This window comes from Amblyomma americanum, chromosome 7 (assembly GCF_052857255.1).
Source record: "Amblyomma americanum isolate KBUSLIRL-KWMA chromosome 7, ASM5285725v1, whole genome shotgun sequence".
NCBI classification, from domain to species: domain Eukaryota; kingdom Metazoa; phylum Arthropoda; class Arachnida; order Ixodida; family Ixodidae; genus Amblyomma; species Amblyomma americanum.
Window position 1 is genome coordinate 37863449 of NC_135503.1, and position 24293 is coordinate 37887741.

Sequence of the window (24293 nt, forward strand, 5' to 3'; positions counted from 1 at the left end):
AATAATTATTTAGGTGTTTTACAACACTCTTTAGTTCGTTTTTAAGTTTACGGCAATACATGTTAGTCGCACTAACCGGCAGGTAGCGCAAACGTCGCTTCCTCGAAATTTGTTCTGGTAGTTTTTGCTTCGTTTCGTTTTGTGCCGGTGAGAATTGAGCGCTGTAATGATACAGCTGTTCTCTAAAAGGGTTCCACGTGGATCGTCGCGCCGATTTGACGAATGTGGGAACCTTCTTTGACGTGCGCACACGCTTGCACGACGCCCGGACTGACGCTAGCGCTGGTGTTCTGAGCCGGCCGTACACGTAGGCACTGTAGGCGGGACCCGTGCACCACAACGGCATCTCCATCACCCGGCATTTTATGAGCCTGCCAAACGCTTATATTTGACGCAACGGTCTTCCAGCGACCCGGCAGCGTGTGCTCTTCGCGCTGAGTGCCCTAGTGTTGTGGTCGTTTCCGACGTGGTGTCTTCGAGATGCAACTGCGGCCCGCTCAAGCCCGCTGCTGCCAAGTTTGACACAAACCTCGTCGTAGATTACGAGCCTGGGTGTCTTAGTGCTCGATACGTAGATTTTTTTTTCTGACGTTCGTAGGTAGCTGCATTCAGTCATGACCGGCATCAAGAAAGATGAGGTGTTACTCATGGGATCAAGCGCTGCCGTCGCTGAACAGATCAAGACAGGTATGGTGATCCCTGCTGAATGTTTCTTGTAATTCTCGTCTGCGTGTGTCTCCTTTACATCCTTTTGTTTCTTAATTAGATGGCTGCAACATTTTTATATACGGCACTGCTACAGTTTTCTGTCACTGTAAATTTGTGCCCAGTGTAGGTCCGTGCCCAATTTCCAGAAACTGTGGTAATTTGTGAGTGGTCGCTTATTTGCTTCTGTGCCGTCACTAAAAAGTAAAATTAACCCCCAAGCGGCGGCTGTTCTTAAAAGCCAAGATAACCCCGCCAATAAATTGTGCGTCCCGTTAGGCTCGCCAGAAAGTGACGTGCACCGGTGTTCTCTTTGCCACATGCACAGGAACGCAGCGGACGTTAAAGTACGCATCCCTGGTGACGCTGACGGTTCAAAATGCGGCCCTCAATTTAACCATGCGGATGGCACGCACACAGAAGGATCTGTTCATAGCGAGCACAGCCGTTATAATGGCCGAGGTGATAAAGCTGGTGACGTGCCTCATCATGGTGCGTCTTGACGAAGGCAGCTTTCAGAAGTGGCGCTCCTCCCTTCACCGAATTGTGGTGCTGCAGCCCTTGGACACACTGAAGGCAAGTGGACACAGCATTTGGAGAGGTTGATTGCTTGTGCTTCAGTTTCGGGTGTAACGAACAGATTAAAGGTATACGGTGTCTGTGAAGAAATACAATACAAAAGTAAAATAAGCATCTAAGAGATGGCACATTGCAGCTGTATGCTGTATAGTCTGCTAGAGATGCAAAGTGGGAAAAAGCTTTAGGCTGACAGATGCAGAGTCTGGGTAGTAGAGAGAATGTACCACTACTGTATCGAAAAAAATTATGGCTTTGATGAGAGAAGAGAAGCACATTTGATTTACAGTGTTAGCAGTTCCTCCAGCCTTGCAGAGGAAGCCTATGTATGGACTGGCGTGCACCAGAGTGATATGCAGCTTCGTTAACAGTTTGGGACAAAAACGAAAGAAAATCCCACTACTGCATATGTACTGCATTGCAAATCAATGTATTCAGTCTCGAATTGCTGAAGTATCTGGATTTTAACCATTGCTAGTAGCTTGAAGTGGAACAGGCATCTGAAGGACATCTGTGCAATAGTGTATGATAAACTGTTTTCTACACGAAAAGTTGATGCTAACCTGTTTGTATATATATATTGGTAGATCACCCAGTTAAAGAGGCTGCTTCATATGCTGTGTTATAATAAAACATGTTCATTGTGTATGACTTGCCTTTGCTGTGTGTATTAAGGATAGTTGCCGGGCCAGTTGGTACATGATCTTTCCTAAGAACAGCGCGCTTATGAAAAAATGTCGCCACCTGTGACACTGAGGTAATCTACGAGATACTGCTGCCATGTGGAGCATCTTATGTGGGTCAAAGTGGGTGCTGCATAAACGACCGTTTATGAGAGCACGCCAATAACATCTGCATGGGATACGGCAGCACGCTGCCAAAACACGTCTGTCTGTCAATGCACTCCTAACCTTGGATGAAGCCAGATTTTGAGACGGTTTGATCATCAGCAGAAGCGCGAGCTGTATGAAGCATTCATCATAGATAGGAAAGGCGTGTCATGCGTTAGCGCACCATCGATGGCATTGACAAGAAAAGAGATTGAATATCTTGAATGACCATGACAACATTATGTGACAGAAGGAAATCTTCCTCGCCTTCCTTTGGTTTTTGTTTTTCTTTCCGGTATTTATTGCGAGCAATGCAATAAACCTGCAGTTGTAAGTCAGCGCTGTGTTTGTGCGTTTCTTCTTTCTTTGTCCCATGTAAGCGCGCTGTTTTTCGGTGAGTGCTATGTGTAGATAGGTTAGCCAGACTCAACCAGTCTAAAATGATTCACATGGGCTTTGCAAGGACTGAGCTTTTACACAAACCTTTTATTCTTCACGCAGTTGAATAAAGGAACATTATGCCAGCATTGTCGCGGGTCTCGGTCGGCTTGGGAACATGCCACTTGAGCAATTCAGTGCTTTTATGTGTGTCGAGTCGAAATGAGTGATGGAGCCCAAAGAGCCTTGAGTTGAAATGAGTGAGTGCGTGAGTCCAGATGGGACGTGAGTCGAAGTGAGTTGTGAGTCGTAACAAGTGGCTGACCCCGATCAGTCGTGAGTTGAAGCGAGTCCAAATGAGTTGTGAGCCTGAGTGAGTTTGAGTTCTTCAGAGTGTGCCTGGCCCGTGGCAGTATGAGTTTGAGTGAGCCGATAGGTTGACCAAACTTTTGTGAGTGAGCCTGGGTGAGCACTTGTGATTTTGTCGAGGTATGCCCAGGAGCCAGAATAGCAGTGAATGGAAAAAACTTCACATGCTCTCAAATCAAATTGGGGTGTCAGAACAACAGTTCAGTTTCTGAAACTGAAATCCAAACTGAGTGGGAGAAGAAATGCAGTTTTAAATTATCTACTGGACGCAGGCAAATTTCACATGGTGGTCCATGTTTACTAATGCCTTGTGCATTGCTAAAAAGAAAACACATAGTGAAAAATTTGGTATCCTTGCTTCTTTAAACATTTTAAAGCAAAAATAATAAAAGGAGGTGTAGAGGTTATAAAACTTGGTTTCAGATAATGCAGTATTACACTAGCAAGAGGCCGTGGCAAATTTGTTCACTGAGCAAGGAGCCGAAAAACAAACTTGTATTTATCATGGTTTCTTTCTTTGTCCATTCATGCCACAGCTGACACATAACATCACCTGTTACCCTCCTCTCGAAGACTGCCTATTCCACAGGTGTTCAGGATGCTTTCATTGTTAACATTTCAAACTGATTTCCTCAAACTGAAAGAAATATTAGAAGACAGTAAATATTTTATGGGTTGAAATTGCTGTAGGGCTGCTATGCAACCAGGCACAGGCGCAGAACCCTGCGTAGTCAGCAGCAATGGCTTCCAGGATGCATTTCTCTGGAGCAAATTTATTCCAACACTGCATCGGGACCCATTTGCCGCCTGGTATTGGTACCAGCAGATGGAGTGTGCACATCCAGTCATTCCTGTTGGTATTTCAGATGACTGATTTTTATGGCGATGTCAAAATAGATGTTTTTTTTCGCACACCCACATCCTATAAACTTTTGCCGCCAGCTATATTCATACATATTTTACTGCTATGCCTCCAGAATTGATATATTGTTATGATCAGCCGGATGAGGAGTTATGCTTGTTAGGTTAAATGATTTCTGGTGAGATTTCCAACAATTGCAGAATGTAGGCGAGGAAAGGATTTCCATCATCCTTTCTATGGACACAGCCTTTTTTAAAAGGGCTCTGAAAAGGGCTCTCAATGAAGGTGCGGTATTCCTGGGATGTCATAGGATGCCACTTCACAAATATCCTCCAGCAAGTTTTTTTAATAACTTTTGTAGCTGAGTTATCTGTAGTCAGCAGTGACACTGCTGACTGGCCACTGCCATGGTAGTTACACAACGCCTGAAAGAATCTAACCAATAGCTGTCTCTTAACAGAATTATGCAGCAGCGTGCCACCGAGGAGGGTGCAAGCATGAAAATGTCACCGAAAAGGACTCTACAAATTTCGCGCATGATTGTGGGTTCCTTGGTGCACGTAGAAATGTAAAATTTGCCTCAGGTGTTCATGACGAGAGAATTTAGTGATTCAGCGAGTTTATATACTCCCCTGAGAATGTGTTTGAGAGCCCCTTTAAGGTAAACATCTATAGTGTCTACATTACACACCAACACTGTACATTGGGTTTTTGCACTCCTCAGAAGAGAAAAGGTCTTCAGTGTGTTGGTGCCCGCTGAACTTTGTTCTACAATTTTTTGGGGTTAAAATGGTTCTTATCTATGGTATTGGAAACACTACATAGGTCATAATAAGAAATCTAAGCAGCCAGACACCTTGTGATGCCTATAGTTGTGAACTACTCAGAAGTGGTGGCTCTAATATTTAATAATATGCACTTGGCTGTAACAGAAAGAACTCACTTGTTGGCTTAGTTTGTGTAGTAGCTCTTGGGCTTCCATGTGGACCTTGGTTTCTTCCAGTCTTGTGCTTAAACATTTTTTATTTATGAGTGTAAGCTTGCTAAAAACAAAAAAATAGGTAACACACCCTCAAAATTTTGTGTATGTAATTCAATTGAGTGAGCACGGCAGTGCTTTTTATGACCAGTAGAAACTTTCATCATCGTCATTGTCATTGCAATATGGATAAGATAGTTACAGAAGCTGAAGAGTTCTACACAAATCTATACAATAGCCAATGTAATCGGGACATAAATGAGAGAGGCAGTAACGCACAGCAATGTGACATCCAGCCAGTAATGAGAGGAAGTGAAGAAAGCCTTAGGAGCAATGTGAAGGGGGAAAGCAGCTGGTGAGGATCAGTTAACAGCAGATTAGTTGAAGGCCGGAGGGAGATTGCGCTAGAAAAACAGCCACCCTGTATGCACAATGCCTTATGAGCTCGAGTGTGCCAGAAGCTTTGAAGAACGCTAACATCATCTTAATTCATAAGAAAGGAGGCATCAAGGACTCAAAAAATTATAGACCAATCAGCTTACAGTCCGTTGCTTATAAGTAGGGGTCGGTCTCCTTGGTTTCAACTGAAGAAAAAAACGATAAAAGTACGGCGAGTTTAGTTTTTGTGCGTGAACTACACGTCCGAGCCATTGGTCGGTTGATGAAACCGAAACAGCACGAGAGAAGAAATTCAATTATAAATTATTTAGTGGTTGTAGGTGAATATCACGAAGTGATCCATGTATTCTAATGTCTAACACATCATTTGAAAGAAGAAAACATGCAACTAAAATTGGGTGTCTATAGTCCTTTCATAAACCTGCCACAAACTTAAATCGAACATTCTTTTTTTTTTATGATTGCAATTAATGCCCAGATATGCATCTCCAACTTGATGCTTTCTTCTGTGCTCATCCAAATCAGGTGGCTGTGCCTTCTTTGGTGTACAACATCCAGAACAACCTGCTCTATGTTGGAGCCACCCACTTGGATGCAGCCACATGCCAGGTGAGAAGCTTGTAGTTGTGGATGGCATATCGCCCCCATTGCCCCTTTCATAGACACAATTTGAAAGTGCCTTGAGATGAAAACATAAAATGTTGGCTAGAGATGTAATGAAGTCTCATCAGAGAAGCTTTTAGCGGTGTCTTAGCAGAGTAATATTGTGATATTAAACACACTAAGCAATTGAAATTAAAAATTTAGTGGGTCTTACTGCCAAGGGCAGGTTTGGGTTAAAAATACTGTGATTTTCTTGACAATACCCTGACATCACAAGCGCTGCCATAGCCCACTAAGAAATGCCGCATACTGAAATCTTTTGATAGTAGGTTTAATCCACTCGATTATAGTGTTAGCTATCAGTGAGTGGACCCACCTAATTTGTGAGGGCAGACAGGATACACTGTCAGCCCTTTTAACGCTACAGTATTAGAGCGGACGCTTGGAGGAAAAGCCATGCGCATTGTCAGACTGTCAGGATTGGTCGAGAGTTTTGCGACATCACACGTTCAGCTGTGGAATGAAAATGATAAAAACTGAAGTTAAATTAGTCCCTATGACCCTTGTGTTGCAAGTCAGACTTGTTACCCTAGGCCATTGAGACGCGTTTGTTCAACTCGGGGAACACTTGTGCGTCTTGTGGTGTATCACTTGGTTTAGTATTCCCACTGATGTAGACTAATTAGTGCATGTAATTAAGAGGTACTAATAAAGAATGAAGGTAAAATTAACCATTAACACTGTTGCATCATATCCTTAAGGTGGAGCTAAGTGTCCCCCTAATTTTTAGTTCCCATCACTACTTGCAAACATTTAAAAGATTTTCGTCAAGTTGTTTAAATGCCCATCTGAGTGAGGGTTGAAAACTTGTTTGGCTCATGCTCTTATTTCTGGGAATTAATTTTTATTAGGATGAGATTAAAATGAGATTTGAGGAACTTTTTCTAAGAATGTAGTGCAAAACTTAGATTATGATATTATAAACATTTCTTGCTTGGTACATTTAGGACAGTAGTGCCATGTTTAACGTGTGTTGTGCATATGCTGTAGCAGTGACATGACACAATCTGCCTCTCCTAGACAGCAGGTGCAAAAAGAACAATTCCTAGCATTATTTGCTTTTTTATATCTCTGCTCTGGATAATAGAGCAAAGTATAGTCTTTACTTGTAAAGCAACGACAGTGTGGAAGGTAGTACATCTGGTGTGTGCCCCTATTTTACATGAGTCTTCAAGCTTTGTGCCTGCTACAAAATATAAATATGCTGTGTTGATGACAAGTGTATTGTATGAATTGTATTTGTTTTATTGTCATTGCTGACTAAATGCCAGACTTTTGCTTGTTAGCATGTAGTGCACCACTGTATTGCCACTGCTCCCTGCTATTGCTGTAGACTTAATAGAGACGCGTTTAATCAGGCTGCTTGTTAATACTGTGTCATTGTGATGGATTTCTCAGCATAGCTTTAGGCATAGCCAGCACACAAAAGAGCAGGGCAACTTCCTCGTTTTCAGTGCATGCTTAGCATTAGCGCATGCCGTTAGTGTAAACAGCAATGGCTATGGCACTGGCAGCAGTGCCAGTGAATAGTGCTGAGAAACGAAGGGCTGGCTGAAGGGCTGTACCTCAACTTCTGAGCTGCCTGTCACTTTCCAGCTCTTTTTTCCTCAAGATAGGAGTCAACCCGGTTTCTTTCTTACCTTGAAGCAGGTAACAGTGTGTGTGTGTGTGTGTGTGTGTGTGTGCACAGGTGACCTACCAGCTGAAGATCCTCACCACTGCCTTGTTCTCCCTGGCCCTACTCAACAAGAAGATTGCACCTGTGCAGTGGATGGCGCTTTTTGTGCTCTTTGTGGGGGTGGCACTGGTTCAACTGGCGCAACTGGGCGCACCCAGTGTGGCGGGCCATGTGCAGCGTCCCCTGGTTGGCTTCTTGGCCATCCTGGCAGCCTGCTGCCTCTCTGGCTTTGCGGGCGTCTACTTTGAGAAGATCCTCAAGGGCAGTGACGTGTCTGTCTGGATGCGGAATGTCCAGCTGAGCACCTTTGCTGTTCCTTTTGGTCTGCTCACGACGCTCATCAATGATTACTCGGAAGTCCGCGAGAAGGGCTTCTTCTATGGCTATGGCATGCTCATATGGATCGTCATTCTGCTGCAAGCCTTGGGTGGGCTCCTTGTTGCAGTCGTTGTCAAGTACGCAGACAACATCCTTAAGGGCTTTGCCACCTCGCTAGCTATTGTCCTTTCGTGCGTGGTGTCAGTATATGCCTTCGAGTTCCGCCTCAGCTGGCAGTTTGTGGCCGGGGCGGCGCTTGTCATGGGCTCTATCTTCCTCTACAGCCGGCCCAGCAAAGGTGCATCGCAGTCGCACAGTGCGTCACGCAAAGTGTAAGTACCCACCGCAGCATGTACTGTCATGAACTGAGTGTGCTCTGCAGGAGGCACCAGATGTGCACAAAAATGTCTGGGGCCAACACTCACTGCCAGCGGGCATTGGAAGGCAGGCCCATTGGTGTTAGTACCACACCACAACATTGGTGTTAGTATATAAAGACATGCTGGGCAAACCAGACAGTTGACAATTTGTAGCTTGTATACCATAGCTCGCTAGATGCAGCCTCAGCAGTTAAAGTTAGAAGTGCACACCTGATTTTGCTTGGCAGCCAGTTGTTGGTGTTGAGATAAGAGACTAAGAGTGAATATATATAAAGTGTTCGGCTCTAGTTTCTGTGCTAAAAGTGAGAGGACAGAAAAGTAACAAATATTCGCAGCTGAATTTGCATTGTATTTTCTGGTTGAAAAGAGGTATCGGATTTGGCGGCACAAAAATATGCTTTCACTTACATCAGGCCTAAGGCGTTTGTGTCGTAATTTTTTAGTTTTGTTTACTATAGACAAATTGGATGATAGGCTCTTGCAGAAATGGCTGGGACCTAGTCTCCCTTTGTTTTCCGAAATTTTCCTGTTCATCGGTTGCCAGTGATTGTAAACCTATTTTTACCTCAGTGGAACAGCGTGAGTGGCCTCGCTTCAGAAAGAGCTTGAAAATTCCTTGCTTGAAGCCAGAGTCTCGAACAAAGTTACTGACCTAACCTTTTCAGCCATTCCATCATGCTAACAGTGTTCTGCTTTAATGTGACTGTCCATTTAGAATGTCATCTGTGACATCGAATAGGTGTTCAGTTTGTGCAAGGCTAGGCAGATGGTTGCATAAACACTGCAAATGCAGATAGCGATGTAGGTGATGAAAGAGCATAAAGAAATAAAATGAAATAAGTATTATTCATTTCTTATTTTCATCACTGAGAATTACCTGAAAAGACGTGAACTGTGCAGTGGTGTCTAAAATAACCCACTTTGCACACAATTTTGAATTGAAATAATAGCGTCCGATCATTTGTAAAACCTGAAAACGGAGAACCCAATGTATATGGCAAAAACTTTCAATGATTCTAATGTCTCTTTTATGTGTCTACAGTGCAGCAATCTTACAATGCGCATGCATAAAAATTCTCTACTGTTCTGCAATTTTTTTTCTATATTTATTGGTCATGTACATTGGTTGAAACAGTAACCTCTAGAATTTCACTTCCTTTATTTTAACATCCCACCGTATACACTGGGTGCAGAGTGCCCGTAATGGTGGACAGATGGCACTTCAATATTTGTACAGGTAGCAAAGCTTTACAGTTACGGAGATGAAGTTTTAGTGTGCTAGCACTGAAACACCCAATCTCAGATTTCGCCGATGTTGGTCTGTCCAAAGCCTCATTCCATGCTTAGGAACAGCAACCTTGGTGTCACAAGCTCCACTTATGGTGGCTAGAAGGGGTAGGTGACGCGACCGGGAGGCGAGCGCCGCGCTTCCATTTCATGCCATGCGTAGGTGGCGCTGCTGTCCATAGTGCGATGCAGCGAGCGCGCTGCGCGCAGGAAAGGCTGGCTGCGCCGGGTTCGCCGCGCGTGCAGAAAGCTGGATTTTTTTTTTTCGCGTTCACGCTGGATGCACCCGCGCAGATTGGTCTGAAACTGAGGTGAAGACTTTACAGCCTACAGTGATCATCAGTCTGCGTACGCTTTTAGCTCGTCAAAGCGCTCACTATAGAGAGTAATCTTGCGAGTCTCACACGATCTCGCAACTCTCAATAAAGGAGCGCCACAGAAATAAGCAGTCCTGTGCAAGCAAACCAGCATGTGAATATGACTTTTATTACACACTACGTTCAGGAACTTATCACGGAGGCATACTGCACAAATGGGAAACTATAAAAGTGACTCGATCGTTAAAAAATAGAAAGCTTAGAGGGTAAGGATATCATGTATCACATAGACTTACTGCACGTAACAGAAAAAATAAAGTGACTCGTTGAAAAATAGCTTAGACCATCGTCAGGAACATCATGTATCACAGAAACATACTGCACATGTACATTATGACTGAAACTATAAAAGTCGTTAAATAAAAAGTGGAAAGCTTAGAAGGCACACTTCAGAGCACTCGTCGAAGTTTTAACATCTTCATTCGCTCCCGCGTTTCGTCCCGTTTTGCGTTCTGAGATTTCACGTAGAAATGAAGCCTTGTGAGCACATAAAACTTGATGATTCTGTTTGTGAGTGCTGTTTTGTGTTCTGGGCAGCCTACAAGATTCAACTTTGTAAGCTGGAGAAAAGATACCATGTCCATTAGGCTGTCGCTTCTTACTTGCTTCACACTGAAGCAGTGGGTGAATGTGTTTTCTAGTGACGTCACTAGTGCATTCAGCTGGTCAGATGGATATAAAAGTCCTCCTCTGTCAACAGCTGCCGTGAGGGCTGCTTCAGCTGGCGGACTACCACCCTTATTCTGCAGAAGCTCCTGGCAGCACTCAGCACACTTTGTGGTCGCAATGCTTTTCCGCGCAACATAACCGGCCACGTAAAAAATCAGCCTGGAATCACTTGCTTGAACACACATCGCCCGGTGATCAAGGTCACAAGCACTGAGGACTTCATATGCTTCTGTAAGGTTCCCAATATCTAGAAGCTCGTCAATTCTCCTCTGAGAACTCGTCTCTTTTGCGCTAGAAGCATCAAGAAGGCTCCTTATAAGTCCCGAAGAGACATTGCTTTTTGCTGGTGATCTTGCTAAGTTTTGAAAGCTTAGCGTGTTCACAGATATCAAAAATTGGCTGGCAGTCGGGTGATCGTTACAACCAGACATTTGTCGAACGATGCCAAAAAGTCTTTCGATGGGGTCCTGGCACAAACGACTTGTCATGAGATAACGGAACCCCACCTCGGTTGTCAAATACTTGAGAAGATGTAGTGTGCTGGTCAGAGTCACGCGAAGACCTTCAGCTGTGCTACTGCTAAGGAAGCCTTTCGATGCAGCTGTATCTTCCCAGGAGTTCATATAGGACAAGAAACTTCAATTGACTTCTTCGTGGTGATCTCCAGGTCTCAGGGCATCTGAGATGCACCGTGATGTCATCGCTTTAATCAAGCTTCTCATCGTTTCGATAAAACTGACGGTCGCCGCAACGCTGCCCAGCTGTGTCTCGATTTTATCTCGGTAGAGGAAAAGACCTCTCAGCGTCTCCTCACTAAGGAGCCAAAATGCATAGTTCACTCTTTGTTTTTCGAAGCCAGAAGGACGAACAACTGACTTGTTTATGTGGGGCAAGGGTAGAAACTTGGGCGAGTCGGTAACGGTGATCCATGGAAAGTAAGGGTAGCGCAAAACGGGACAAAGGGACATAGAAAGACAGACACAACACAGGCGCTAACTTCCGACTGAAAGAAGCCAGGGCGGCCAAGACGAACGTAATCCGTGAGGGGAAACAGGCGCATGCGCCCAGAAAGATAATGAAAAACAGGTGAATGAGGATCTACGGATGTGCACGATTCAGCGTTTCTTTAAGAAGGCCAGCTCTCTTTTGGACAGGGAGATAGACGGCTTGCTTACACATTTATCGTCCAAGGCAGCGATACGAGCTGCTTCAATAATCTCTCGCGTTAACTGATCCCGGTGTCTGGCAACGATCGAGCACTTGTCCAGAAATGGCACACAACCACACTCCTTGCAGTGTAAAGCCAGATTACTGCCAGTAAAAGTTCTCAAGTTATTTTTGTGTTCGCGAAGTCTCTCATTCAAGCACCGACCTGACTGACCAACATACCGCTTACCGCAAGAGAGAGGGATGTCATAAACAATGCCTTCAGTACATTTCACGAATTTCTTTCTGTGGTTAATGGTGCACTGCAGCTTTTGGGGACGTTTATCAGCGGGCAAAGTTTTTTTGGAAAGCGCACTTAGTTTTTCAGGGGCAGAAAAAACGACACGAACATTAGCTTTTGTCCCAATTTTCTTGAGATTGTGGGACAGGCAATGAATGTAAGGAATAACGGCAATTTTGTCTTTTTTTCTTTCTGAAGGCACGGACGGCAGTTGACCTTCCTGGCGCTTCTTCTTTAGTATGCCTTCGGCGACAGAAACACAAATATCAGCTGGGTAGCCTGCTTGATGGAACCTTGCGAGTTGTGCGTGAAAGCTCTCGCTGATGAGGTGGGGGCATGACTTTTCCAGAGCATTCTTCCAGCAAAAATTAATAATGCCCCTTTTAACGAGTTTAGAATGGGCAGATATATAGGGGAGTAGAGGTTTGTTTGCCCAAGGTGCATAGCTCCAACACAGGTGGTTGTCCAGGAATTTAAAACGGATATCAAGAAAGCGAATCTCGTTGTCGGTTGGCATTTCGTTAGTCAATAGCAGCGGTGAAAAACACTCTTGTACCTTAGCTAAAATACCGGATGCAACTTGCTCTAAGCACGATGGCGTACACTCAACAAGGAAAAAGAAATCGTCAACAAAACGAAAGATCTTGACGACATGAGGGCTGGTAAGCCTCTCTTGGAGGCTCCTGTCAAGATGTGCCAGATACAGTTCACTAAGTACAGGGGCTAGACAAGACCCAATGCATATTCCCTGTTTCTGAATGTGAGCAGCGCCTTGCCAGTTTATGAAAGTGGAGCGGAGATAAAAGTGAGCAATTCTAAAAAACCACTGACGGATAAACCGGATTCATTCTGAAATGACACAGCGCCGAAATGATGGATCGAATCTTCGACAATTGTAAGCAGGTTATGATGGGGCAAGGAGTAATAAAGATCTTTCACATCAATTGAGAAACCAAGAAGGCTCTTGTCAGAAAGCGATTTCACAGCACTTAACACTTCCTCTGAACTACGTACTAGAAATGGGTCATCTATCGTCAACATGTTTAGTTTTTCTTTTAGGGGCATTGCCTTGAGAGTGGTGTCATGCATTTCATCGCACTTTCGAGCAATATCGATGTGATCGACAGTAGCATGTCCTTCTGGGATTTTCACGCCTGTCTGAACAAACGTGTTCCTCACGCATTTTATCAAATGTGGAAAATCTGATACAAAGTAGAGGAAACGACCCGGTTCAGTAGGGTGCTGCGTCCTGCAAGCAACCTTTTCTTTTTTTCCATAGATGCCAAAAAAGCGCCACATGCTCCTGTTCCATGTAGCTCCATCGCATGTTATGAAGTCAACATGCAGCCCTGCATTCTCACACATTATCACGGCTTCCGTGACAATCTTGGCTAGGATATCCGCCTTCACATTGCTGTGCGAGGCAAATGCACCAATTATCTGGTGCCACTTCCCTGTGAATGGTTGGAACAAAAGAACGAGGCCATGATCACAGGTTTGCGAGCGTTGGCTTTCTGCAGTGAATTTCCCCAGATCAACAAATCCTTCAATTTTTCCGCTCGACGAAAAGTGAAGGTTCTCGGCAAGTTTCATCTCGTCAACGAGGAGTCCTCCGTGGCACTGGAAGCGATCCATGGTTTTGGTCTTCTGAGCCACAGCAGCAAAAACTTTGTCATTCAGGCCGAACCCACTCTTGTAATTCTTCACATATCGACGCAGAGATGTACGTGATGGCAATATCATAATTTTATTTTTCCTGATATGCTGATAAAGCCGAGGACTTTTCATGCACATAATCAAGCATTCTAGAGCCCATTCGTTTTCGTACTTCATTCTATGTGTGCATTTACGTCTTGAAGCAGCGAAACATGCCCTCACTTGCTGTTGCTGCTTTACCAGCGAAACATGCCCTCACTTGCTGTTGCTGCTTTCCCGGTAGGACCTTGATTGCGCTTTCAAGCACTGACGCTTCAATTTTAGAATTTTCTTTTTTCAAATTCTCAAACTTAGACTTCACCTGAAGCATGGCTAGCCTGCTTCGCTTCAGCTGTTCTGTCCGTAGCTTGAGTCTGTATGAGAGTGTTCCAGTCCTGGGCTTTGCGGCCCTTCTTTTGTATGATGCCTGATTAATTAGAAGTTTCCTTAGATACCTGCACTGTGGGCACGCTGCTCCGGGCGCCTGGGCTATTCCGGGACAGGAAGCACTGAAACTTTTCATCCCACAGGTCTTCTCTCGGTGCTTGGAGTTGGCTTCGAACTCTCCCTTTTTTCCAAAGCCTTTGCATGGAATAAGGGAGTCTACCTCTAGAAGATCTTCAATCATTTTAGCATCGGTAATCTCGACGCTTCTGACTTGGGTTGCTTGCACGAACACCGTCGCTTGGATCGCGCTGCTGTCCGACATCACGAGGACTACCTTTTCAAAGTAGAGATTGTGGTCTTCTAACGCACACACAGTGAAAGCCGTGACGTTATCAGAACCAGCGATCTGGTGTCTGGACCAATACACGCTTGGTAGCTCGCATCTTTGAACGCAAAATTCAGATGCAAGAACCTGCTGATCTGAAACACTCCCTTCATCATTTGCGGTCTCTACGCCTTGGGAACAGGCACCCATTTCGCAACATTGGAGCTTCGAGGGGAGGCCGCATGTCGACGTTTTCGATTGCCTCTTCTGAAGGGCTTTCTTGGAAAGGTACGACGGAGCATTTGGGTAAATCGTTGGAACCGCGTCGCTTGTAAGCACAGGTCGATCACGGGGAATCTTGACTGTTGCTCCGTTGATCACGTGCGTGAAGTGCCGGACAATATACTGTTCATCAAAGTGAAGTTCACAGAGGGCCGAGTTCTCGTCGAGAGCTTTGTCAGCCCGGGGCACGGCTCGTCGCCATGCTTCAAAGCGTTCGGGGTCCTTTGGCACAGAAAACAAAGAGACACGCTCACCCGACTTCCTTGACGATACGTAGCCAGACGTACAGTTAGGCGCAAAGCAGTGCGTTTGTCTCGCTTTCTTTGCACGATGATCCATTTGCTGATCCAGGACACGGACCTGAAGCATGCATGCCAACAAGTACCCCTTCACAAAAGAAACACAGCGAAAAACACGTGGGAGCACCGTCGAGACGAGCAGACGACAACCGCACGTGCGCACGCATGAGCAGGGAGCGCGGGAGGCATCGAAGTGCTGACCGCAGCGCCGCTGCGGCCACCGCGGTGGCGGCATGAATTGACGGCGCGCCCTTTCGCCGCGAACGCGCCGGCGTTGACGCCACCTACCCCTTCTAGCCACCATACTCCACTGGTGGCAGCACCTGCCAACGCAGGGCAGTAGCACATAGCTCAACCACTGCGCCAGGAGTGGTATGAGGACTCCTAGCGATTTATGAATGTAGAGTAGAGAATGGCCACTTCCACACTTATGAGATGGGTTAACACTATCGCGTCATACACTGAAGGCTGAGCTTAAGTCCGATTTCTCAGGACTTTGCCTGAAGCCGGCTTGACTTGAAAACCGACTCTCAAACTGAAACTGAAGTGCTAGCGCACCTAATTCGTATTTGGCCTAAACACGCTAAATCGGGCACCTTTTTTTTGTTATTTAGTCATTTCTTGCTTGAGTATTGTCTGCAAGCTGCACCATGCACTGGAAAGGCAATGCCGCACCCACTGTGACATAGAAAGCGACACCATATGGTGCTACACCAGGCGCCCACCAAATTGCAGGGTTATGATGGTTTATTTACTTTTCCTTCAGAAGAATGTTGTCCCCCACCATCAATTAATACAGTGCACATTGCTAGTGTTAGCATTAACAGATGGCCTTTGGAGGTCAACAGCAACCGTGCAGCCCGGCCTGTTTCCCTTCCTTGATTGCAGTGTGCACTGTAAGGTAATGAGTAGTGTCTAATTAAGTAAAAGAAAAGGGCACATAGTTTCATTAATTCTTAATGCCGTCACACTACGAGGTTGTTCCCTGTATATGTATTTGCTGCTATTCTTTTCTCGTTTTTTTCTAATTCGCGAACGGGTTCAAGAATCCAGAATTGAGCTGGTGTTTAATTTGCTGTTTGTTTTTCACCTTTTGGTTGAATGAAAGTACTAAAGTTACTGTGCTTGCATAGTGTCAAAACAAATGAATTTTAGGCACAGCATCCGGCATACAAAGCATGTTTTTTTTTTTTGTCACCCGTGACAAAATATGACTCATACATGTGGCAAAGAGAGAGAACCAGTGTATATTACTTTCTGTCGAGCCTCTTCCACATCAGCAAATTTTGCATTTGCCTTTCTTTCATTTCCCCTTTATTATGTTAAAAGCAGCCAAATATCATGAGACCAGTCTTGCTCAGGTACATGAGCAAGGCATGACTGCAAAAGATTGCCGCTTGTTAGCAAAACAGCCAGAGACGTTGGACGTACTGGTCTGCTGATCTTCTGAAGTATGCTTTCATAGATTGTTGACACAATGAGTGAAGGGAAGATGACTTTTAGTAGCGATAGCTGCATTACGGTAGCATTTCGAGCCTTCAGCATGGCGGCGCCGTGGTGGTGGTGGTGCGCCACCCCGTGGTGGCGTGCAACCCTGTGGCGGCGCCGCCACGCTTTCACGTGGTTGGTCACATGTGGAGCAGCTGCCGGCGGCGCGGTGCTGTGGCTGATCACGTGGTTCGTCACGTGGTTGGTCACCTGACCAAGTTCCTCTCAGCCAGCTGTAGCTATCGCGTCACTCCAGGTTTCACCAGAGCTAAACCACCGCCAATTTTTTCTAAAAAACCATCAATACCTTGCACATTTATGTGAAGATCGTGCCACGCAGCTGAGCACTGTGTTCAGTTGGAACGTATAATGCAATGCACATACAAGCATGTTGCTGGTGCAAAAACATCCAAACAAAAGCTGGAATATCATTCATGCATCCATATTACACTGCTTGGAAGCTCAGTGCCAAAACAGCACCACATTAATTGTGCCATGCACACAACTTGCTTCCAGTACATATTATGATCACTAATAGCTCAGTTTCACCCGTACTGCTTTTTAGAAGCATCTTGCATGCTTTGAAAATTTTCATGGGCATTGTTTGTAACACCACTACGGTCTAACAGTTGCTTCACTCTTTTACAGGCTGCCATATTCGAATGCTACCGTAACGCCACCCACACTGTAGTATAATGGCATGTGAAGTTTGAAATGCCACTGCTGAGTGAGTCACTATGGAGATCACGAGACCAGGCGGAAGGCATCCTTATTGATGCTGAAATCCACTGTTGCATTAGTTATCACTACAAATGATGTAGGGTGTGTGCCAATAACAGGAAAAGCAAGATGCTGTATATGGTTGAAGTAGATGCTGTGGTAAAGGACATGTGGTGTCGCTTACTATGTCACTGATATTCCAGTGATAAATAATGCCATTTATATGTCCTTGCAGCCAATAGGCATGCATAAGCCCCCTTGTTTTTGCTGAAAGATTATTGCATGCAATGCTTGATCTAAATTGTACATGTCAAAACCTTAATCCATCCAAGTCCTTGTTTTTGTCTTAATCTGTCAAAATCCTAGATGTTACCTGGGTAATTTGAGTCTCTATTTGGAGGATCTTCATTGTTGAAATCTGTTTCTTTTCTCCATAAATTTCCTTGAATATATATGCCACTTTTTCTCTGTTGTTGAGATTTGGCTGTGCTTTATACCGCATGTAAGCTTGTAAGCTGTGATAGCTGGAACTTTTTACTTTGCCAGCATGGCGTCTTCTATGCAAAACTATTCAATGTGTTCTTCCTTTACTTGATGTGTTAATTTTTGTGCATATACCTTTAAAAATGCAAATATATTGTCTCTGTGTGCGCAGATGGGCTGTGCTGCGTTTTTTTTTTTTTTGCAAGCACATGAGGCTTATATTTTGTGCTATTACAATACTGATAGGGCAGGATGGAGGACATCCAAGATCTTTTGTCAGAAGCTGTGCTCTCATGCATTCGTGCAGGATACAAGAAAGGTTGTATTTCTTAAGGGCATTATTGTACTAGTGTTCGTACCATCTATTAAAGAACCCCTGCCATTGTTTTGAAGGTGATTTGAAATGCATGCATTACATAGAATAAAGGGTATTTAGCTTTCACGCCGCGTACCAGACCTCAAAAGCGCGTCAGTAATTTAGAGTTAATGCTTAAAATTCCCATAAGCCTCGGCGACATCGGTGCCAATCTCATGCGAATTCTTCCTTTCTACATCGTAACATTGCACGAGAGAGACGTCAGCACTGAAGGGCAGCCATTGGCTAACCGAAAACCGCTATTATGTTCCTAGAGGAAGCACGTGAAGGAGGTGGAAGCAGATGAAGGAGGTGGTGTGCATGGCCCCTGGAAAATTGTTTTTGAGGAAAGAAAAGGCCGCAGTATGTGTCTCACTTCTTGGTAGACAGCTCAACTGCATCCTAAGGGAAGGGAATCCAAGAGGGAGTGAAAGAAGAGAGAAAGAGGTGCTGTAGTGGAGGGCTTGGGATTAAGTTCTACCTCCTAAGGATCTTGATATCACATGGGCACCTGGTGTGTTTGGCCTAAAGGTGGCCGCTGCGGCCGGGAACGAACTCCGCATCGAACTTGGCTCCTCCACACTCCTCCCTTCATTGTTGTACCGTGGTGGGGAAGCCAGGGGGAAAAAAAATACCATAAACAACCGAATTGGACAAAGCTTTTAAAGGAACGTAGGCCCGGCCTGTAAGCTTTTTTTTTTCTGGCTCGCTCTGATGTATGAGTTTAAAGGGGAAAAAGCAGAGGGCCGTTTTTAATCGCTGATATCTGTGGAGCTTCATTAGAAAGAATCGGAAGTTTTTGCGGGCGGATTATGGTCAATTCAGTATATCTATGTTATGGCTTTTCTTGCCATCGGTGAAAACCTTTGCATGCACCCTTTAATGCATTTGAATATACATAATTTGCACTGATGTCATAGCTGTGTCAAACTTTGGATAGCGCAGTGAAAGCCTGAGGGTTTCCCTAATGTGCTTATCGCTAAATGGTTCCCACGTACAGTACACTGGAAGCTAGCCTGTGTGCCAACAGGTGGCAATCATGAAGTTGTGTAAACTGTCTATTGAACTTTTGTTTTTTCGCTGGCAGATGGGCACAGATTTCATGGTGTAGCTTTGTGCAGAGTAAAGTACTGTGCAGCATTTTAGTATAATTAAATTTGTGCAGAAAATTAACTTGTAAGAGAAAAAAAAGTGAAAAATTGTGCTTTGTGATGGGAATCTGCACTAAGTTTTCTGCATCCCATTGAAAGTTTTTTTTACCACCTTATGTCAGTTTTCTGGTACTTTATAGGTGTCTTATTGCATTGTTAATGCACAGTGGGTTGCTGTCGCAGTCTTCGTGTTCTGTTCTGTTTTTAGTGCCACAAATGCATGTTATTGATGTAAGGTGTCTTTCAGTAGTGCAGTCATCTTGCTAAAATGCTTATTTGCTAGCCCTTTAACTTGGAGCTACTTGTGTAGCTCTTATAACAGCCCACCTGAATCTTTTGCAAATACGAGCTTGAGAAACTGCAGGCAAACTGGGAAATGTCACAATGTGAAAGAAAAGAATGAAGATTTTTGCTTGTGCCTTTGACAGCCATGCATTGTTCTGATTGTTTACACTCCACTAAACTTACGATCTCTCAGCATTTTCTCCTTCATGACTGGTTTTATCATTTTTTCTGCTTGTGTTATAAGAGAGCTTGTTTCTCACTAAGACTTCTGGGTTGTTCTGATTGTTTACACTCCACTAAACTTACGATCTCTCAGCATTTTCTCCTTCATGACTGGTTTTATCATTTTTTCTGCTTGTGTTGTAAGAGAGCTTGTTTGTCACTAAGACTTCTGGGTCATGTACTATTGCTATTGCTACTCTTGCTTCTGTCCAGGTTGAAAATTGGGCCTGTTTTTTACCACAGGCATGAATATATTCAAAATGTTGATGGCCAGCAAGGAGATGCATTTGTTATGTAATTATTGTATGTTACGCTTTTCTTTTTTTTGACATCTGACCCCATGCAGTGTGGGAAAATTGCCCCATGTGTGCTGCTTGATAGAGCTTACTACGATTTTGCTAATTATGACTTACGTCCCAGTTTTGCAAATTTCTTTTTTGACAATGCGATCACAGCCAAAATTAACAAAGACATCAGTACATCATAAAAACTTTGTTGTAACTGCGCTTGTTAGAGCTGGGAAATTTGAATAATGGTTTATAGCTTAAATGAATATACTTTTCGTACAGAAGCATATGAGCAAACTGCCATGTTACAAGTGTTTCATTTGTGTTGCTTGCATTTTGTTTTAGTAGTTGATGAATCTTTCTTTCATGATTTATTCGACATAATGCTTGATGGTAATTATAGCAGTCTGTTGTTAATTGTAAGTCACTTAATTCAAACTTCTGGTTTATCAAGAGTGATCTTTGGCCCTGTCAACAGTATGTATTAAAAAGGCTATCCTTTTTCAAACTTCACGTGATTCGAACAAATTTTCTATCTCTTTCGAGTTCGAACTATCGAGAATCTGCTCTGGAAAGAGAAAGTGACTGAACGTCTCAGTTTGAATTTGCTTTTGTATTATGTACAGGATTGGTCAAAAGTTTCCAGGCCACAGGGTCTTCTTGTCGTCGGTATACCCTGGTGCTTAAGATGCTCATAAAGCTATCAAGGTTCTCAGACATGAGAACGATACTTCTCCTACCGTCTACAGATATTTTGAGCTTCGGGGATGTCGCAACTACCTGACTATAGCGATCAAAAGCAGAACCTGTGGCCTGGAAACTTTTGACTGACCCTGTACATTATGTCATGTCATTTGCCTGAGCCAATTTTCAAGGCATTCTCTCTTAACCTGTATGTGTGCTGCATAGACAAGGCCTTTTTTCTAAAAATGTGTTGGAAAATGTCACGGTTTCATCAGTACTAATATTTTTGACTCTCCAAAGTTTTGAGAAAGCTGTGCAGTGGTGGTCTCATGCTCACATCAGGCTTTAGGCAACATATTTAGTGTATGATGCTTATAGGCTACATGGTTTTTCTGAGTGAATCTGAATGGCATTCTCTTTGGACAAGAGGGAGAGCTTTTGGTTATAGCAAACTACAATGCCAACACCGCCATTTAACCTGGAGAAACTCCCTTGTACAACTATCACCATAAAACTTACGTTTGGTGCTCAAGCATCTCCAGTCTTTGGCTTCTGCATCACGTCCTGCAGTTCAGTCAGTAGGAATGGCAGTGGAGAAAAGAATCTTGATCTTGTGGGGAAAACAGTTTTTCATTACATTTGTAAACCAAGTACCTCAGTGCGTCTGGAAAAGGACCACAAGAAAAGCTGGGAAGGGGTAGGATTGCTCTTTGGGGACGTGCTACACATGTGACATGGCAGAACGCTTCCTTGGGCTGCAAGTCTGAAACTGGTAATGTGGGCCTTTTTTTTTTTGTAGCTGTGTGGCTGTGGTCAGGTGACTGCCACTTGTGATCATTTCCCTGCTTTGTTTTTTGGGGCTCCCATTTATTTTTATTTTGCCAGTATTATTGGATGTGTGCTTTGTTTTTGTCGGTATTGTATTCATTATGGCTTGTGAAAAGATCTGCTGGCTTTGTTTGACTGTTTGTTACTTGCTGTTAGGGACAGTTTTGATTCTTCTAATCTTCATTTTTGTTTTCCCCTTAAAGACTGAGTGGTACAATCATTGTTCTTTATAAACTTGCAGTAGTGTTGAAAAATAACCGGAAAAAAAAAATTGAACAGCGGCTTGTGTGCAGCCAGGAGAATGTTTTTGGCTTTCTTGTGTACAACAGCTTGGAACCTTTTGTCGCTTGCAGATGTTCACTTGCAAGGTTTATCTGGTTGCAAACTCTTTAGTGCACTGCAAAACCAGGATATTATCAGAATCCTTGCATTGGGAATCGTCAGTGGTTTTAGATAGCTACTTGGAGCACATCACATCTATTGCTTGGTATGCTGTGAATGGTTCCTGAACTATGTTTGGCTGCCGTCAAAAAATAGGTTTAAGCATGTTTGTTACAAGCATAGCAGTGTATGTCCTTGCTTGGTAAAAATATCTACCATCCTTTGTTCAAATATCTTTGCATAAGACTGATGATGTCAGTGTAAAACGGGTTAGTATGACCTCTAGTTCATTTGTTTCCATGTTCTGCCTGAATTGCATTAGTATCAGTATAATTTTAGGTGGCCAACCTTGTGGTGGTCTATTAAACCCCCAGGAGTGTATGCAACGTGTATAGATGTGTGCAGAAAATGTAGACTGAACCAGCATGGCATGTTATTTTTTGTGTACATTTTGTTATGAGTGGTTTTGTCAGGTGCCGGTGTTCGTTTGCCTACATTATCGTTTTCAATGTCTTTTTTGCTAGCCATCTTGCATTATGACTCCAATGAGCAGCATTTACCAAATATGTTTTTATAAAACTTTCTTGCTTGCCATTGCAGCTTTGGAATACTGCGTGCGGTACCTGTGCGGCATGTTATGGGTGGCTGGCTGATAGGCAGTTCGAAGGTGCAGAAGATCCTCATGGAAGTGTAAAGAACACGTTATTATGTGCAATGCTGCCATGGTGAACTCTTTGAACTGCATCGAAAGTGCTTGTACATATGCTAATTTCGTATTAAAATGATGTGACATCAAGTGCTTTCTTCATTGTCTCTTGCTTGCTGCACCTTGTGGAAGTACGACGTTCAGTCTTCCGCCCTACACTATCATCCAGCGTTTTCGCTCTCTAACTGCGTAGGGGTTTGCACTCAAAGGAACAAAGGGAGGGATGACAAACCGTGGCCATTCATGTGCCTTTTATTGCAAATAATACACAGAGCAGGACAGCCGGGTATTCACATGCGTGCCACATTTATGAGACAAAGCCATCCCTGGGAGACAAAGCCATTCAGGGGAGGCAGTGAGAGCGCGCATTTGCTGCGCTTGCTTCGCTGCCCCTTGAGCTGCCCTGAACCAGAAGTCCGGCGGCAAGGCATGACAGATCTCCATGCGCCTGCCGTGGGACAGTCAATGAAGCGACAGTCACCGGAGTTCCGCGTAGACTTTGGGGTGGGCCCCCTGTCGCTGCCTCTGCTTCTCTCATAAGGGATCTTGCCCATGGCTTATCCTTTTCAAAGAGCAGACTTCGCAAAGGAGCAAAAACTTTCCTTTTAATCATGCATGTGCATTTCAGCCATTGGTAAACGACTGTAATGTTATGTTGCTTCATGGATCATCGGAGGTCTCCTATATTGCTTACAGTGTTGCAAGTTGTGTGGATTGTCCCAGCTAAATATCTCCAAGAACTAATAAAAAAAATTGGCAGAGCTCTTGAGCATGTATTGGCAGATATTTTTCCTAGTCCTGTTTAACCTACTGCACGAGTAAAGCTACCCACCTGGCAGTTTCACATGGGAGTTAGCAGAAAAATTATGAAACTTATCTGGTTGCACCATTTCCAGCGATTTGTTGGTATGCCTGGTTTTCTCGAAGCCCCCCACCTAGTTAAAAAGTTTTTGGAGTTCTGCCGTATTTATAGCTAGCACTTGATCCAGCAAAGAAGCAGCGGCGACAGCTGAGACGCTACCTCACGACTGAAGCATATGCATCCTCCATCATCATTCGAAATTGACTACCATGCAGCACATAGTGCACTTATGACAACTACAGTGTCACTAAATCTAGGTTATTGACATTGAGAAGATACTTTGCAAACGCGAGGTCCATCGCTGTGCGATTATTTGTAATTTGCAAGTCAGTGTTGTATTCTGTCTGCCCACTTTTCACTTTGTCTCAAAGTGGTGCGTCGCTCTAGATCTCCCATTGTTGACAGCTGCTGCTCTCCTTTCATCAGTTTGCTGCGCACATCGGCTTAGCGCTTTGCGATTCTCAGTTCATCACTTGGCCCGCCACCATCATGTAGCTTCGGCAGGGCTGCATTTGCGAACGACTCCTTGCTCGGCATCTAGCACTCCTTCAGATGGTGTTTACATGTCGACTGCAGCTGCCTCCGCTTCCTTGATCGCACGCACATGAGCATGCTAAGTTCATTTTGATTGCTCACTGTGTGGCAAAGTGTGCGATGATTTACGTCATTCAGCTGCTGAGAAAGAAAATATGGGACCAAATTTTGGTCGCGCGACCTTGTTTCGATGGAGGCAAAATGCAAAATGTGGCCATGTGCTCTGCGATGTCGGTGCACATGCTAAAAACTCCAGGTCCCAGACAATGCAACTGCATCCTCAGATCGTCCTGAAGATCTATTTCTGAGGACGTTGTGTCCTCCTACAGATTCTTAACAAGTTCGCACCTGGTCCTCTTGTGCGGCCTTAGTTCATCCTCATAAATCCTTAAAATTGCCGTG

At 44.2% G+C, this 24293-nt stretch overlaps 1 protein-coding gene across 2 annotated transcripts; it reads left to right on the forward strand.

The window, feature by feature from the left end:
- The first annotated feature begins 89 nt into the window (after positions 1–89).
- Positions 90–22585, forward strand: LOC144098912 (UDP-galactose translocator-like). Of its 2 annotated transcripts, none has more exons than XM_077631863.1 (5): positions 90–687; positions 1034–1281; positions 5624–5707; positions 7452–8089; positions 22390–22585. In XM_077631863.1, exons 1-5 carry the CDS (start codon positions 615–617, stop codon positions 22481–22483), a joined length of 1137 nt encoding a protein of 378 aa, XP_077487989.1. In that variant the 5' UTR covers positions 90–614; the 3' UTR covers positions 22484–22585. The 2 variants fall into 2 exon arrangements, with proteins under 2 accessions (XP_077487989.1, XP_077487990.1); XM_077631864.1 differs by lacking the exon at positions 22390–22585 and adding an exon at positions 17042–17217.
- The last annotated feature ends 1708 nt before the right edge of the window (positions 22586–24293 follow it).

Excerpts from the sequence above, each read along its gene's own strand:
- LOC144098912 (XM_077631863.1), top strand. The coding sequence starts at position 615 with ATGACCGGCATCAAGAAAGATGAGGTGTTACTCATGGGATCAAGCGCT. Across the intron at positions 1,282-5,623 it reads AGCCCTTGGACACACTGAAG|GTGGCTGTGCCTTCTTTGGT; the intron begins GCAAGTGGACAC and ends CATCCAAATCAG. Across the intron at positions 8,090-22,389 it reads CACAGTGCGTCACGCAAAGT|CTTTGGAATACTGCGTGCGG; the intron begins GTAAGTACCCAC and ends TTGCCATTGCAG.